The following is a 17,917-nucleotide window of genomic DNA, read 5'->3' as shown; positions in this document are numbered from 1 at the left end:
GTGAATTCTTCATAAGAATTCGCTTAAAAAGTTATGTGAACTTAGTGAACCGCACTTAGCGTGGCAGACAATAACATAACTATGTTTTGTTTGGCTAAATTATATGAATTAGCCCATCTTCAATCATATAGAAACAAGAAGTACGGCGCTCTTTGTGCCAGGGCTTAATATTTTTTTCTCAATGTTAAAGTTTACCTACTCGTATATATATAAAAATAGTTTGTTCTCAATAAGCTCTTAAACAGTTGCTTTGAGTGTATTTAAAAATATTTTTAAGGTCATTTAAGGTAAAAAAACAAGCTATCTCTCGTTTTTTCAGCTATTTTACAGTTCTATTGCTCTATGCTCACATCCACAACATAAATATGTATGTAGTTACAGTGTATATGGCGTCTGCACGCGCCTGTCACGCACACATTAATTTATTGAAAAACAACTGATTGCTAGCTTCTTGGTTATTTCATCATATGGTTGTTATAGTAGTAGTTTTTTATTATATCCGTAATTTCACGTTTATATAGGTAATTGGTTGTATTTGTACCGACAGCCTACAAGTAACAAGTGGACTTATCACTAAAATAATCCTAACTAATATTATAAATGAGTTTGTTTGTTTGTTTGCTACGCTTTCACGCCTTAAGTACCAAGTCAAGAAATCTTGTACCACCTTTGGTAGGGGTCCAAAAAGAACATAGGTACGACACCTTATATCCCGAAAAAAGTAGTGTTCCCGAGGGATAGATAAAACAACTAGTGTCGTCGATCTCCAATCGCAAACGCAGCCGCGGGAAAAGCTAGTATCACATAATTTCTTTTATATTATTGTTAAACTGTACACACCTACTTATAAAACACAAAATTCAGCTTCTAGTTTATTTTTGTTCAGGTTTACTTTCATATTGTGTTTAACACAATATGAAAGTTTTGTAGTAAGCCTCGCGATACTTAAAAATTAACTCCAGTAGGTGCCTACTTTAACAACGCTAACGAGAATGGAGGTAACTATTCTTAAATGAACAAAAGCGCCTTATTAAAAATTAAAACTTTTTTGTAACTGAACTAGCGTTTAACAAGTACGAGGTCTATGAATAATAAACCGTCCATTTCACAATATGTATTATGTCACTTTACAAGTATTTTTTATGAAATGGGAGCATCAAATGAGCAGGCAGCCCAACTGATATAAGTAAATAATATAAATATTGTACGCGACCTCTAACAGAACAGGAGATATTCCGGAGAATGTATAGATGTATAATATGAATAATATAAGAATAATAAGTGTATCACATAACATATTAGGGCTTAAAGAGCCAAAATAATAACAATATCATTACTTACTTTCTATTACTCACTTGTAGACTTATATTTTCCCGCGTTCGCATATAATTTTACAACTGTTGCAATACTTTACTAATATTGTCCACTGATCTCTAAATTATAGAAGTATTTATTAATTTTATCATGTAAAACTTGGTTTAATTTTTTTTGTAGATATAAAAAAATCAAATTTAACATTCCTTTTGTAAAAAATGAAATAATAATTTACTGTACAAAGTATCCGAATGTTACGTTCGAAAATTATAACTCAAGTCCACGTCAAGCCGCTCAAGAGGTCAATGATCTTTAGGATTTAAGTAATCAATTTCTGAACAGAACAATTTCTTATCTGTATGAAAAAAAAAAACATTTTCAGTCAGTCATTCTGAAATAAGGATGCTGTCAAATTACTTAAAGCCCAGTTTTTTGGGTTTATTAAAATTTTTAAACAGTATGAACTGGTTTATAGTGTTTTTTAGTTTGATTAATCTATCCGTGTGCATTTACGAGGATCAAATAGGGAAATTCGATTGGTAATTGAAAGTTATAGGTTATGCCATTCGTAGGTCTTCGCAGTGATAAGTTCAATGGATAATTGTGGGATATTGTTTTCAGGCGGCAAACTTATGTCGGGAGGATAAAGTTTGCGCAGTTTGACACAGTTTCCACGGCGAAAAAAATAATTGTCGCCACCGAAGAAAATGTACTGGCAGCGCTACACTTGAAGACAGGTTACTGCTATTTTACAAATATTTGTTAGTTATATGGCCTATTTGCTCTGGCAATTAATATAATGAGGCTTCCCATTCAATAACCAGCGATTCGTGTCCCATACATGTCCTATACAAACTTACAAACATTCTTCTTATAGTCAGATGATTAGTACCTATTGATAATGTCAAGATGCGGAATAAATATATTGTGATACTAATTCGATACACATTATATTAGATTTATTTTTATTATGAGATTGGGATAGTTCTGGTACTTAATCTGTTGATTTGATACAGTGTATGCTAATTCTTCTACAATAGAAATTTAATACATAGTTCCACCAACAATTTTCATAAATTCGCATTATTATAATCCAAACCTTTTAATGGAACACTGGATATGTTTTGTTATAATGCCACTCTCCTTTAAGTTAAAATAATTTATTGATGTATATTTAATTGTAAGTGATCAATGTATATTAATTTCTTCCTTATTTTTAGTACTATGATAACATATTGTTTTTACATTAATAACATAAGAAATAAGTTATTACAGCATTGTGATGTGGATTTATACCGCACATTAGGACTCCTAAATTGAACTCACAAGATTGCATCTCTGATTTGTTTTAACATGTAGTAGAAATCGTGAGAAAATAAAATGGCTATGAAATCTTTATAGAATTAATGAATTTATATTTTAAAAATTTGTTATGTGATTTTATATATAACAAAGTAAAAAGCGTGACGCTAGCACTGCTGACGTCACAATTGTTGTTGTGGTGCTGAATGACTCATAATGAAACCTTCGAAAGCAAACCACACCAGAATTGTTGAGCTTCATTTATTCTTCGGGCAGCATAACAACGTCCTAAGGAGGTCCGCACTGTTCCAATGCCTCGATGTCGCCAGTACGGCCCTTTTTATAGGACCGGCACACGTGCACTTGTTTTCCTATTTAAGATGCAGTTAGTTTTACCTCAGGTGTTTAATCATTTCATTTTATAATAGGAGAACTGCCGTATTTGCTCCGACATATATAAGTAACTGACCTGGCAAATGTTGTGTTGCCATGTAAATAAAAAAATGTTAAGGGTGAACAACCCATATAACTTAGGGGTATGAAAAGAGATAGTAGCCGATTCACAAGCCTACTGAATATGTATATAAAATTTGGTAAAAATTGGTAAAACCGTTTCGGAGAAGTACCGTAACTAACATTGTGACATGAGAATTTTATATATAAAATATAGAAGTAGTAGACTGGCATGCATGGTGCTGTCGATGTTGAACCACATCAGTTTGTACTACCTTTAAAAGTGAAAAATACCAATCTGATGGCTTGGTGCACTGTAGCTTAAACCTTTCTGACTCCAAAAGCCAGAAAGGTTTAAGCACCTAACACCCATTAATATCAATGATAATTATTTTGTACCAGGTGAGGTGGTGTGGCGGCATGTGTTTGAGACTGCATCAGCCGGGAACATCCAATTACTGCACGTCAGCGACAAGGTTGTCACAGTTACTGGGGCCAACCCCTATCTGGTGAGGGGATGGAACAGTGGCACAGGTAATGTTTATAATATTGTTGTCTAATATCTTACCTAAATAATTGATTAAATTATTTTATTTACATCAACATATTGATGAAATATTTTTTCAATAAATGTAATGACGGCAAATAGTCACTGTGCTTTTGGATATTTGCAATACCAGAGTCCATATTCAAAAATATATGTCTAAATATTGGTATATCAGAGTGTCTTTGACGCCAAAGTAGTTTCTTGAAATCAAAGACAAAGGGGTTCTTAGCTATTTATGACAATGTGAAGAATTTTTTTTTAATTTTGTGAAAAATATAAAACCTTATTACATCATGCTCTTTGTGTGGTTTTAAGTATGAATGGGTGTTGTCAGAATGCTACTATAGTCCCTATATTGTACTGTAATCTTTTAAAGATTCATTTTCTCTCCAGGTGTTCTCCTGTGGGAGTGGTCAATGACCCTCAATGATGATGAGCATTCAGAGTTCTCGGAGTGGTGGGTGCAGAACAATGTGCTGGTACACATGGTGCCTGTCTTCGGGTCACATCTGGAGGTCACGATGTACAATGTTATGAAGGGCTACAATAAGGGTTCTACTTCTAAGTTGCAGGCCACTTGGAGTAATGAGGGGTGAGATTACATTACGTAAAAAGTTATTTTTCTTTTTTTTATATTGAGTAAAAGCAAATTATATTAAAGTAATAAAAATATTAAAGTGCATTTGCTTCATGTAATATTATATGAATGTAGTAAGTGAAAATCAGTCCCAGAAAATAGTTGTAAATTAATTTGTAATCTGGAAAGATTATTGCTATTGCCAATTATTGCTACTGACTTTCAGCAGTGGCATCATATTTCTTATATAGTGCTAAATTAAACTCAAAGTAATCATAAGTTGGACATAATCACTCTTTATAAAATAGGACTAGGCTATCTTTTATTATATCTGGATTAGGCTCTTAGGATAATATTAGCTATTTTGAACATACCTTGCTATTGTGCTACAGTGATTGCCAAAATACATTTTCACATACAACATAATATGTCAGTAATTAAAACTCATTAAACAATTAACATGGTCTATTCCAGATGTGTTCTCACACCTCCATACTACACTTGTGCATCAAGCAATGTTGTTGTATCACTCGACTTAACATCAAAGGCATTACAACTCATAACAAAACCATTATCGGACCTTGTCAATGTGAATGGTGTGTTTGAAGGCAGTTTGAGGCCTCTAGACGGGAACAGTACTGTGCCTGGGTTCATAATAGATGATCAAAGAGTGGTTCTGATAAGGGGCAATAAGCATGAGGTGTTGGGTGTGAAACTGGCTGACAGGTCGGCCAGCGCGACCATAGTAGAATCTGCTAATGAGCTGGTGTTGTTGCAAACTTGGAATGTTGATGGGAAGGTGAGTAATAGTTTATTAAGGCAGTTTTACATAAGTTATTTCAGATAGATGGATCTAATTTTCTTATTACATATACTATTCTATTAATAAATCCAAGACCATTATTTTTTCATAACATTATTTGCAAGTCTTGAGTCATTGAAATCATGTCCCTACAGTAAACTTTTAGCATCTTAAAATTACATTAATTAGCAGTTAAACATATTTTTTTATTGAAATTCCAGGGTTTTAGGATATCAGCTAACAGCATCGAAACAGGCAATGAAGTGTCAGAGTTCCAGTGCTTGTCGCCCAAACAGATATCGGAGCCCGAGCTGCTCACAGTCATGTGCAGCAAGAGGGGGCAGCACATCTGCAGGCTGCTGGTGAACAGTGCTGATGATGCAGTGTATCTGCTGGAGCAGAATGGTGAGGTTACTTACATAAGTTAAGTGCGTATTAGAAAATAATTATCACTTGTTTAAATGGAGAAGAAAAACATTCGAAGGAAACCTGAATTCCTGCGAAATCTTTAAAAAAAATGTTTTCAAAGGTATGAGAAGTCTACCGATACGCACTTGGCCAGCGCTATGTACTATGGCCTAATCCTTGTCATTCTGAGAGGAGACCCGTGCCCAGCAGTAAGACAGTAATCGTTTGATGATGATGATTATGATTAAAATTTTAATTGGTAGCTTTTTTTTTTACTTATTACATTGGTGTATGAAAATGCTTGGTATACATTATTCCTTAGCAAATGTAACTATTTCTCAATGTTTCTTCTTTTTTATTAGGTCAAGTAGTGTGGAATCGCGAAGAAGCTCTGGCCAATGTGGTGGCGGCGGAGTTCGTGGAGCTGCCCGTCTCGGAGACAGACGCAGCCATCGAGATGGAATTCGATCAGAAAGAAGGTTAGTTGTACATTATTTGAGGTTTCGTTCACCTGCGAAGTCTTAACTACTGGAATAAATTATTAAAATATATACTTCCTACCTAAATATGTTCATCTGCATAGTGAAATTATTTTACTATAAATAAACATTACACTGTTTTCATAGATCTATAAATTAACAGTTATATACATGATATAAATTAATATGATATAATTATACAAAGATATTTATTTTAATCATTGTATTTATTTGTTTTATAGCTCCCAAGGTGTTCAGTAAGTATTACAGTATGTAGTGGTGCTAATAAAACTCAAATATCAAAAGATATTATTTCTATGTTTGTATAACAGAGTTGTATTTTATGTTTGTGGTTTCTTAAACTCTTTAAACTTCTTAAACTTTCCTGTGTGGCTCCTAAATATATAAGATTTGAATGTTTTTAATTTGCAATATTAATATACTTACTTAATACTTTGTATTCAAAAATATTTCACAATTAAGGCGTTTTTACTGGCCTTGACATATGATACATTCATCTTTATTTTATAAGTACATACATTTAACTTGTTTTGTTTTAAAAATAATACATTGAATTATTGTTGTAAGTACAAGTAACGCTATTGTATAAATGTAGATACAGATCCAAATTTCAGGATTTTTATTATTTCTTTACCTAATTTTTTGGGGTTATCCAGTGTGTGTGTTATCTCCATGACTGGAGTTCATGTAGATAAATATTTACCAAATGAGTATGAGTCTCAAAGTATTGCACCAATAAGCATGAGAATGAGTATTTCAAAATAATTTTTTTTCGGGTGCGAACAATTAATTTCCGTAACATGATCATGCAAACATGCGCCATATCTGCCAAAATACTGTATAAAAAATATAATTATTTTTTTGCGACATGTCTGTAGATATAAAGGGTGTCTTATAAGTTGGTGTCATGCACCGTCCCAGGTTCGGTGTGGGCGGCGTTCGTCCGTCGGCTCCACACGCAGTACCAGCAGCTAGCGGCGCTCCTGGCCGGCTGGCCCGACGCCGCGCCCGCCGCGCCCGACCCGCTCGTGCGCGACTACTTCAACCTGCACAAGATCATCGTGCTCGTCACCGACGTGGGCAAGGTGGGTCCGCTGTACCCGCAGTGTGTAGCACGGTGCAGCCCGCCGCCGCGCCCGACCCGCTCGTGCGCGACTACTTCAACCTGCACAAGATCATCGTGCTCGTCACCGACGTGGGCAAGGTGGGTCCGCTGTACCCGCAGTGTGTAGCACGGTGCAGCCCGCCGCCGCGCCCGACCCGCTCGTGCGCGACTACTTCAACCTGCACAAGATCATCGTGCTCGTCACCGACGTGGGCAAGGTGGGTCCGCTGTACCCGCAGTGTGTAGCACGGTGCAGCCCGCCGCCGCGCCCGACCCGCTCGTGCGCGACTACTTCAACCTGCACAAGATCATCGTGCTCGTCACCGACGTGGGCAAGGTGGGTCCGCTGTACCCGCAGTGTGTAGCACGGTGCAGCCCGCCCGCTGCTGGCAGCTGGCGGAATGCCGCGCCCGATGGCAACTAGTATTATAAAAATATTTTATAATTACAATTAATTACTATTATAATTACAATTATTTAATTAATTACAAAGTAATTAATTTTTAATAAAATATATAAAGTGTAAGAAAATATTAGTGTAAGAACAAAAATCACCATACAAAGTTATTTTGCAATCTCATTTTCAACCAAAACCAAAAGTATCTTTTTCAGTTCTTACAATTTTTGGTCCTTCTATCCGGATACCATGTAATACCTGACTTGCCGTGTTTCCACAGATATTCGGCATGGACAACCTGTCGGGCAAGCTGCTGTGGTCTCACTACGAGCCGGCGTTGGACACCGAAGCGGTGGCAGTGTTCGCGCGACGCTCCGCGCGGCACGCACCACACAGCGCTGTGCTTACTGTTGTCGGGAAGCATGAGGTAGTATACTGGCCCATTGTGGTCTACGGCTCTCAGAACTAAAATTGTTTACTTCTGAGCCTTTGTTGACTTCATATTTAAATACTGTTATAGTAACAAGTTAACGGTAAATGTCATTTGTAATCGAGATCATCCTTATATAGATATAGAATTCAATCAATTGAAGAAATAGATGGAATAGATTGCTGCCATTTATAAATAAAAATAAAGTAATAATCTATTATCGTAATTGAATGTCATTATTTTCTACTCCAGGAGACAGGCAACGGCTTCATAATCACGCTGAACCCTATCCGGGGTACCTTAGTAGCTGAGCGAGCGTTACGGCTAGACAGCAGATTATTGCAAGCTACTGTATTACATGTACCCGACAACGAGAAGCTGCACGCGCTGCTGCTGCTCGACGAGGAGGAGAACGTGCAGGTATGACGTCACGACTGGTGACGTAGATGTGGTAATGACGCCGTCAACCCATTACTGTCCCACTACTGGGCATGGGTCTCTTCTCAGGTGACAGGTTTTTAAGCCATACTCCACCGCGCCGGCTAAGTGCAAATTGGTAGACTTTACACCCCTTTTTTAAGAACTCTCCGGCATGTAGGTTTCCTCTGTATGATAATGTAATAAACTGCTAGATTAGTGGCTCATATTAATATAATGGTACGTCTGATGTGATCTAGGTTGTTGTTAGACATAGACATTTATTGAAAAGGGTTGGCGGCTTTATGCGAATTAATGAGGAAGTTTTTTACGTAAATGTACTGTAAATTAGGTTCAGCAACTTAAGTTATAATTGTTTTGCAGGTGTTCCCGGGCTCAGCGGCTCCGTTAGTTGAAAACATCTACATGTATGTGGCGGAGAGGGAAACTGCGAACATACAGGGATATGCTCTGAAGTATGATGGCAAAGTAAGTACAATTCATCAATTATTCCATCATATTCCACATAAAAGTGTGTGTGGTTCCTTGTGTCTAGCGGGAAGTGACAACTACACCTGTTATTGTAGTGAAAATTTCATTTGTATTTGTGGGAGATCTGGTGATTATGTATAAGATATTGAGAAAACGATAGCGTGATCCATAAACATGTGGCGCCATCTCTTGACAAGTAGGAGGAAATGTATAGTTCGCGCCAAACTGCTAGCTAGTCCGTAGTGTTGTTGCAAGCAGGTGTAGTCATACGATTTGCTATGGCGACGCGATTCATTTATATATTCTGAGTGGACTAGAAGTTTAACGCGGACTATACTGTAGTGTCATGTCGTGCTCAAAGTGCGTAGTGGAAATCTGTGTGTGCGTGTGCGCGTCCGTGCGTATATGTGTTTGTGTGAGTGTGTGTCGGCGGAGGCGCGTGCACGGGTGTGAAGGGATGGCGATTATTTTCGAAAAAGATCAATTTGATTTGATTGGAATCGAAGTGCAATAAATCTATTCATAGAAAAATGGACGCCCAAAGAATCGATGTTTCAAAAATTGATCTTCAATCTTTTTAGTTGAAAATGGCGAAGAAAGCGAAAAAAAAGGTTATTAGGACCAAACAAGTACTGAAATACGCATCTGTCAGCATAAAATATCTATAACACTATTCAATAAACTTTGAAAAGATCAACTTTCGATTTTCTAGGATCGATTAAAATAATCGTTTTTTTTGGCCCAATATATCGATTCTTTGATTAATGGATATCAGATCGCCATTCCTACACATGCGTGTGTCGATACAAGTGTCCTGTATCGTGGTATTGTCGTTCGCAGAGCGTGGTGGCTTGGCGCACGTGGTCGGTGCGGCTGGGCGGCGGCGGCGCGCGGCTGGCGGCGCTGGCGGCGCGGCCGCGCGGCGAGCGCTCGCGGTCGCCCGGCCGCGCGCTGCCCGACCGCAGCGTGCTCTACAAGTACGCCAACCCCAACCTGCTGCTCGCCGTCGTGGACGCCGCGGACCCCGTGCACAAAGGTACGTGTGCCCGGCCGCGCGCTGCCCCATGTGTGTACGTATGCACATGGTCGCCCTATGTCACCAGCGGCACGGGTGAACAGCTTATGCTTAAATACTCGCCGAGACTAAAAAGAAGAGGCGCGAATACATGCATATTCTGCACTAGCCACGACGCCCATTTGTTCTCTTTCGGATGTAGATTTTCAGCGCGAATCAAAAAATTGTGCATCTGTCCCTATTATCGTAAAACACGTAAAAAGGTGTGACAAGTTACTCGACAAGTAATTTGCAAGTGAGTATCTACATTTTTTTATTTACATATCAAAATGTAATAAAATACATATACATATTATGTTTTTTAATAACATTTTGCTGGGTCTTTGGCCACTACGAATTGAAATCTGAAATAAATAACTTGTGATAGATTATTATCTGTGTTCTATAACGAGTTTAAACTTTAATCCTTGAACATAAAGCGTTCGGTGACGACGATGCGAGTTCTATGATTTCTGTTCACCCAAAGTTTAAAGAAGTTTTCATTTTGAAAGTTTCATATTTCTTGTTATATAATTACAGATGTAGTGACAGCGGTGGTGCTGGACGCGGCGTCGGGCGCGATCATTACAGCGGCCACGCATCGTAGGGCAAGAGCTATGGGCCTCGCCGTGCACGCGGATAACTTCTTCGCGTATCTCTACCGCAGTGATAAACATCGGAGGTTGGAGATCGGTAAGTGACTAGGAGTTACATTTTGTGGACGATTACTTTATTATAAAATTGGCACTTTTTTTAAAATTAAATTTACTGTTGTGGAATATTGATGTTATAATAAATTTTAGCCTGTAAACTCTACTACTAAAAATATTAAATGTATATTTTTTATTACTATATTTCAGTGGCTGTGTATACTAACTAGCCCGTCCACGCAAAATCACTGGTTTGTCAGTTAGATAGGCTAGGGGGAATTCTATGTTGAATGTGGATGAGTATTGCCATTTAGCATTAAGCCTTCTTGTTGTGTTATTTCATACAATCAAGTGTTTCATTCGTTGACTTCATTCATGTTGTGATTTCAGCTTTATAATAATTCAGATTTTATAATAAGGAAAATTCGATCCGATCTTCATAGTCAGTGTTTCGATCTGGTAGTAGTAGAAGAATAAATATTGGATGACATTTTGTAAGTGCCTTCACAGGCCTATCTAAAAATAAATATATTCCATTTAATTTCAGCGACAATCGAGTTATACGAGGGCAAGCAGCGCTGGCTGCCAGCGGGCGCGGCGTTCAGTTCGTTCGCGGGCGCCCGCTCGCCCGGCGTGCAGCGCCAGGCGTACATCCTGCCCGCGCCCGCCGCCGCCGTCGCCGTCACCGTCACCGAGCGCTCGCTCACCGACAAGCATCTGCTGCGTGAGTACCGCATGTTTATATTAATATCAACTGTTTGACTGCCGGGCACGTGTTCCCTCTTACAATGAAACAGATTATGCCATAGTCCACCGCGCCAGTCAAATTGGTACGGCGTATGGTCGTAACGCAGAAGTTTGCATCGTGTAACGCGCCACGTATCCTTTCGTTTGTTTAAAAGTAGTAGTGCAGCACACTGCAACGCGCTTTTATATTAATACATTTGCGTGTAATAGATACCGTGTATGTGTGTGCAGTGGCGCTGACGTCCGGCGTGATAATGGAGCTGCCCTGGGCGCTGCTGGAGCCGCGTCGCGCGGCGGCGCCGAGCGCGGAGCAGCGCGAGGAGGGCCTGCTGCCGTACGCGCCGGAGCTGCCGCTGCCGCCCGACGCCGCCGCCAACTACAACCGCACGCTGCGCCGCCCGCGCGCGCTGCACGCCGCCGCCTCGGGGCTCGAGAGCACGTGCCTCGTGCTCGCCACCGGCCTCGGTATGACGTCACACTCTCGCTACCTCCGCCGGCCTCAACTGCTCGGCACAGGTCTCTCTAAAACTCGCTCGTAGCGAACGCACAATGCGAGGCTTGCTGGCCTGCCCGGATGAGTATGACGTCTCTCGTACTACGTATATTTACACGCGCTGTGCGCGCGCTCCTAGAAAGGATATGTCTCATGCTCGACTCGGTATAACCACTCCCGCTCGCCTGATGCTCGTCATATACGGCGATGCAAGACGCGGACTTGCGAGCGAAAATAACTTTAAAATGTATTCAATGATTCTAGAGATCAGCATTTAAAGTCTTGATTAGGCTAGATAAACTCGTTTCATAGCCCTTTATGTATGAGTCTCCGTGCTTCAGAAATATCAAGTTGTATCTCTCCAGCTATCGTATTATCGATTTTGATCATCATCATCATCAACCCATTACTGTCCCACTGCTGGGCACGGGTCTCCTCTCAGAGTGAGAAGGATCAGGCCATAGTCCACCGCGTTGGCCAAGTGCGTATTGGTAGACTTCACATACCTTCGAGACATAAACATATCTTGTTTTGAAAAATTATACCCAACTATGTCACTTAAGCGAATTGATGATCAATCTTGCAATATATTACTTTATTCTCCCACAGATATGTTCTACACTCGAGTCGCTCCGTCGAAAACGTTCGATCTGCTCAAGGACGACTTCGAGTACTACCTGATCGTGATCGTCCTGTTCGGCTTCCTAGTGAGCACGTTCACCACGAAGGTGATCGCTTCGTGGAAGAACGCCAAGCTCGCGTGGAAGTGAGGTGATTTTAGCGGAGTTTGGACCGTGTGTCGAAGGTGCAGTTGTACGGAGCGTACGGTGAGATGGTCTGTGGTGAATTGTGGCGTAAGGTTTTGCAATGAATAGGATAAGTACGAATGTTACAATATGGTAAATTTAAGATTGAGTTGGAGGGTATGTTGGGGTTCAATGATAGAGGAATGAACCAAATAACAAAACGCGCGTAACTTCGAATTGGTAACTATTTATATATGCATCAGTTTGTAATAAAACGTTTTTTTTTGTGTTATTGTGCCTGTTTACATTTCATTTGCATCAATTAATTATTTCATTAACATCAATTCTGCCGCAAACCAATTGTTACGAATGTTACCAGAATGCATGGAAATAGCATGCGCATTATTTTAATTCGCATTTTTTATTTACGTTAAGAAAATCCTAAGAAATATTATTTTTTAAGACCAGAACAAAAGTAAATAAAATTTGGTAAATTAACGAAGATGTTGTGTAGATAGTAAATTCATCTTTTTTCACATTTAATGAAAATATACGTTTTTTTGTAACATTCATAGACACATTTTGTAAGGGAATAAGACAGTATTATTATTCGTGCCGAAAGCTGAATTTCTTGATGTGATGTAAAAATCAATTTTAACATCCTATTGGCCAATAGAACTCAATCGAGCTTTATTTTCATACGGTCACAGGCAAATTGTTGTTATTAATTATCGTACATATCTGTAAACTATTGTCATTTGTTTTTTTTAATAATTTAACCATTTTTTTCTTTACGATCGACACACGGTCCAAATTCGTGAAGAGGTGGACTTAAATAGATAATTTATATATAATACAATAGCTCGTGGTCGTGTATAGTGTGAGGTAAGTAAGTAAATGAATATACAATACATATGTATAGTGTTGAAATATTGCATCTGAGGTCACTTGTCTAGGGATGTGCTGAATCGATCGGTATTCTTTGGCATAATAAAATATTGAGTGATTTTAGTATATTAGAAAATGTCACAATTTTACACTTCGTTGTGTGTCAAAAATTGTAGCATTTTTTTAACTGTCTCGAAAAAAAGTTTTTTGTGAGAACCAGCACATCTCTAGATATATTGACGATCAAACATAATCAGGATACAGTCTGTTCTTAAAGGAAAATATTTCGAATTCTCTCGTTACTTTGCAGAACCAAATACGTATTTATCTCTTTTATTTTACCATTACTTTATTATGCTTTTCTCTTGTAATGTTATAAGCTGTGATTATTTAAATTATTAATAAATTCTGTAATATGTAATTGTATTTCAGGCATTTCTTTCCTACATAGAACAGACTGTATTACAAGTATAATTAGATAGTGCAATTTAGAAATATTATTTATTTTAAGGGTGGTTTTTGCGTATTTTTAATGGAATAAAACCATTCCAAGGTCCGTCAATGCATCATTATGGTTTGAGTTGTTATTTATTTCATAACGAATTATTATTATTGTTTAATTGTATTTCAGTGTAAAGTATCAAAGTATTGAAGCGCAGTGCTCATTGTGGAATGTTAAAAGTTTATAAAAAATAGAAAAGAAAGCATTTTCCACTATTTGTTAGCATTTAGACACTAACATCTTATTTGATTACGTCATAATAGATGTCTCTACTAACTACTACTATATTTTGTTTTTCTTATACGTTATTTGTTAATAATCAATCTATCCAATGTTTGTTCAAGTAGAGATTGTCATATATCGATCTTTGGTAAGTTGCATTGGATAGGTTTATTTTTAATAAAGGGCGTTACTAAAAAGGTTATACACAGACTTACAACATATGAAACTTAGTGTAATACCAGAGCATATTTTTAATTTTTAGACGATCAAAGAAAATTGCTTTACCTTAATATGTTCACTGGTGTAATATATTAGGCATTTTCGCCAAACAGATAAATATTAAAACTTGTTAGAACATAGCTCCTGTGATCACTTGACTACACTTGTCTGTTCACAATCAAATATCCTTAATTGATAAACTGCCAGATTTACTCAAAATATAGTAAAATTATTCAATGAAATATCAAGTAAATTAGAATAAAGTAGTTATCTAATATACTGTTATAAAATATTTACTACAATTTTTTTGTTACTTTTTTAATGATTTCAAAATAAAATAGAAGAATAGACTATAAAGAAAACATTACATGAACATTACATTGTTTCATTCTTGTAACGCACGTTACACTTGTCTTACGTATGAACCTTAATTAATACCTTTTTTTTCCATTTCTAATGTTAACAGTTCATCTGTAGTTCATCTATTTTGTTTCCTAGCTTAGACAATAAATGTTTGTAAATACATAATTAAATAATTTCATGTTATAGAGAAAATGAAACGACATTTCCACGAAAAGAAATAATTTATTTGTACGACACCGAAGCATTCTATTGCACATTGAGTCTACATTTAAAATATCATATGTATTTGAAGTATGAATAATTATTCATCAGAAATTCGCTTTTCCATGATATAATTGAGTTATGTAAACATTAAGACATTTTTAAATTACTACGTACACAAAGATAATTATGACACGAGTGAAATCTGTGCGATTTTTATTACAATTAAGTATAAAATAGTTTCATATATAAGTGTAATAAATAAGTATTACGTACTTTGTTGAATTTAGGACACATAAATGCATTACGGTATTAGTGGACATATATTGTTGTGCTTATATATCATTGTTTTTGTCCACATATTATTTTACACATATGCCATAAAATGTGAAGTGAACTATAAGTATGCATAGACTACAGAATTTTATATTATGTAATTACTCGAAATATTTATCCCTTTAGAAGTAATGTTGTCAGGTAAAGACATCTACTAAACATCAATAACTTGGAATGTTAATAATTACTTATTCCAATAAACGTTTACGAGTATATCTAACTCGAAAATAGTAGAGTTTGAAGAATTCTGTAGCCTTCACGATATTAAGAAGTTAATAGTATGTTTAAAGGGCTGAGGTTACCAATCCAGTTAAGATTTTAAAGGTAAGTTAAAATGGTGTGGTCATTTCATTAGGTAGGTTCCGAATAAATATTATTTTGATTTAAAGACCTAATTAGGATCAAATTGAGTTCTATGAGAGTGACTGTTATAATGTATAGTAAAATATTTGTCTTAGTTAATTAAATTTTACTAACGATGTAGAATAATAAATATTCTGAATCCTACCATTCTTGTTCGTTTTCCTGTCACTTATGTAGTCACTTGTATTATAAATAGATAATACGGCATTTTATCCAAGTGTAAAGAAGTCTCTAGACTGAGCTGCTTTTATGAAGTGGTTACAATATTATTATACTTATTATACTATAGATAAATAATGATACTTGTTTTCAGTGACAACTTTGTTTTTATAAAAATAAAAACGGAATCACCTATGCCAGTGCTGTGTTTCATTGTTTCCAAGCCTTAAGAAATAAATTATTACATTGTATATTTTGAGGAGGATTCTATTACAGTATGAGTAAAAAGTAGAAGACAGTAAAAAATATTGATATCATATTGTAACTTTTTTCAACCGCGAGTCCGTCGTGTCATGCGTGTCGAAGCACCCTAACTTACCGTACTGCCGATTTTCAATCGATGTGTCACATACCTTACAATAGATCCTATAACTATTATCACTCAATCCTCTATATATATCACGTCTCGACGATGCGGTCGAGAACATCGTATACGAGAGCAATCCACGCAAACAGACAAGACTTCCATCATGAAAATGGAAACTTCAATCACAAGTGACGATTTCGAGGCGTTATTTTCTTCAAATGACAAGCTGTCTGTACTTGTCAAACGTAAGCCAGGCGTTTGGGTCGAAAAAAATTACAATATGATTCATATAGCTTCTCACACGGGGTAACTAAAAATGTAGACCTAACTAATGACTAAACGGACTTCAAGATACTGGATCAATGAAGTGTGCAATATATATTTTGATGCTCTTTTTGTTAATTTTCGTTACGATCATTATTTTATATTGTGTTTAGAGTTAGTTTAAAATTATTTAGATGGCTCTTGAAAATGTACCTACACGAGTGTTATACACGAGAATTAAATATAGCACGCTTTAAGTAGCACCGCGACAGAACCACTGTTGGACATTAATGTTATTTGTAGTACTGCAGTAGTAGTGACAGCAGTAGTAGTGGGAGCAGAAGCAGTATTTTTGAACTAGTTTTAGCACTCTTTATTTTGTTTTAGATTTATATGTGTATGAGTGATATTTTAGTTACCCCGTGTGAAAACAGCCTTAGTAGTAGTGGAGCGTGGTTAAGCAAGAGAGTTTCATATTATAGAAAAGTGACTTAGAAGCCAATATCGCATGACTCAGCGAATATCCATTTAGAATCGGGTGCGTATGGTCCCTTCATCCGAATCTGTAGTGTTGACGGTGTTTTATGTTTTGGTGGATTGCGTCAAATGTTTATTTTCATGGCTTGAAATTGTATGACTAAGATAATTGAGATAATGACACTTGGGTAGTGCCAATAGTATTTTAGATTTAAATGTAACTCTGATTCAGAATTCAAATTCAATATAAAACAGGTAAACAAATGTATAAAAGTATTTCTTGAATTAAATTATCTTACGAAATAACAAAATGATAGAAATGTTCTATTCAGTTCATATTTCATTATGACGTACTTATTTCAGTCAATCAGTGGTTTATAGGGACGATTTTACAAATCTTATTAAGTTTACAAAATATAGCCAACGTTATTCTCTAACGTTTTTGTCAGGATTTGTAAATAAACTGTTAGGTTAAAATGCTCATAAATACTTTAAAATAAATAAAATTAATTTCAGTCTAAATTATTTAAAATCAATAAATCATGAATCAGAGCATTCATAGATTATTAGGATTACAATATGGAAATCTACTTTACTACATTACAAGTGATACATATTATAAGTTACATTAATTATAGCCAGCGATAATATTCAGCTCTTACAAAAGTAAGTAAAACCTTAATAGAAATATATAGTTATAAACATCAAAATCTCAAAAATAGATTCGAGAACGCTCGTGCGCAACCACGCCCCTTAGGAAGGACTTAACCTAATAATGTCATACATCTTTCTACTGACTTATTTAACGAATATACACGTACATTAATAGCCGTTTTCGTTAGTTGGTCGCGCGCGGTTCCCTCTGATACGTTATATATTTACAATATGCTTTTATGCCGAAGAAATTCACGTTAGGTCTTTCGTCGCGTCGCGTATTCCATTGTAAATGTAAAACCACATAAACAGTTAATGCATTGCAATCTCAAATCATCAAATGTCCCGAACTCTTACGGTATTTATCTATCAACGACAAATGTCGTACTAACATTTTTGTGCAATGTGCGCGTATTATTACTTACAATAATTATCTTCAATCAACGACACTATATAATAAATACGGGT

At 36.7% G+C, this 17,917-nt stretch overlaps 1 protein-coding gene across 2 annotated transcripts; it reads left to right on the top strand.

Moving 5' to 3' along the window:
* Positions 1–1,664: 1,664 nt before the first annotated feature.
* On the top strand, positions 1,665–14,266 carry EMC1 (ER membrane protein complex subunit 1). Of its 2 annotated transcripts, XM_073093791.1 has the most exons (17): positions 1,665–1,853; positions 1,936–2,051; positions 3,472–3,603; positions 4,010–4,208; positions 4,668–4,992; positions 5,217–5,400; positions 5,766–5,882; positions 6,125–6,139; positions 6,825–6,988; positions 7,686–7,832; positions 8,088–8,255; positions 8,637–8,741; positions 9,585–9,780; positions 10,339–10,491; positions 10,996–11,172; positions 11,427–11,660; positions 12,298–14,266. In XM_073093791.1, exons 1-17 carry the CDS (start codon positions 1,717–1,719, stop codon positions 12,456–12,458), a joined length of 2,730 nt encoding a protein of 909 aa, XP_072949892.1. In that variant the 5' UTR covers positions 1,665–1,716; the 3' UTR covers positions 12,459–14,266. The 2 variants fall into 2 exon arrangements, with proteins under 2 accessions (XP_072949892.1, XP_072949893.1); XM_073093792.1 differs by lacking the exon at positions 6,125–6,139 and having other exon boundaries at positions 1,666–1,853.
* Positions 14,267–17,917: the final 3,651 nt, after the last annotated feature.

This window comes from Epargyreus clarus, unplaced genomic scaffold (genome assembly GCF_041222505.1).
Source record: "Epargyreus clarus isolate Ecla_fem2 unplaced genomic scaffold, WU_Ecla_fem_2.2 ptg000005l, whole genome shotgun sequence".
Classification (NCBI taxonomy): domain Eukaryota; kingdom Metazoa; phylum Arthropoda; class Insecta; order Lepidoptera; family Hesperiidae; genus Epargyreus; species Epargyreus clarus.
The sequence above is the reverse complement of the archived record's forward strand: the minus strand, read 5'-3'. Positions and strand labels throughout refer to the sequence as shown.

Bases quoted from the DNA above. Each gene is read 5' to 3' on its own strand.
- EMC1 (XM_073093791.1), top strand. From the start codon at position 1,717: ATGCTGTCAAATTACTTAAAGCCCAGTTTTTTGGGTTTATTAAAATTT. The intron at 8,256-8,636 runs GTATGACGTCAC...ATTGTTTTGCAG, and splicing joins ACGAGGAGGAGAACGTGCAG to GTGTTCCCGGGCTCAGCGGC. The intron at 10,492-10,995 runs GTAAGTGACTAG...ATTTAATTTCAG, and splicing joins ACATCGGAGGTTGGAGATCG to CGACAATCGAGTTATACGAG.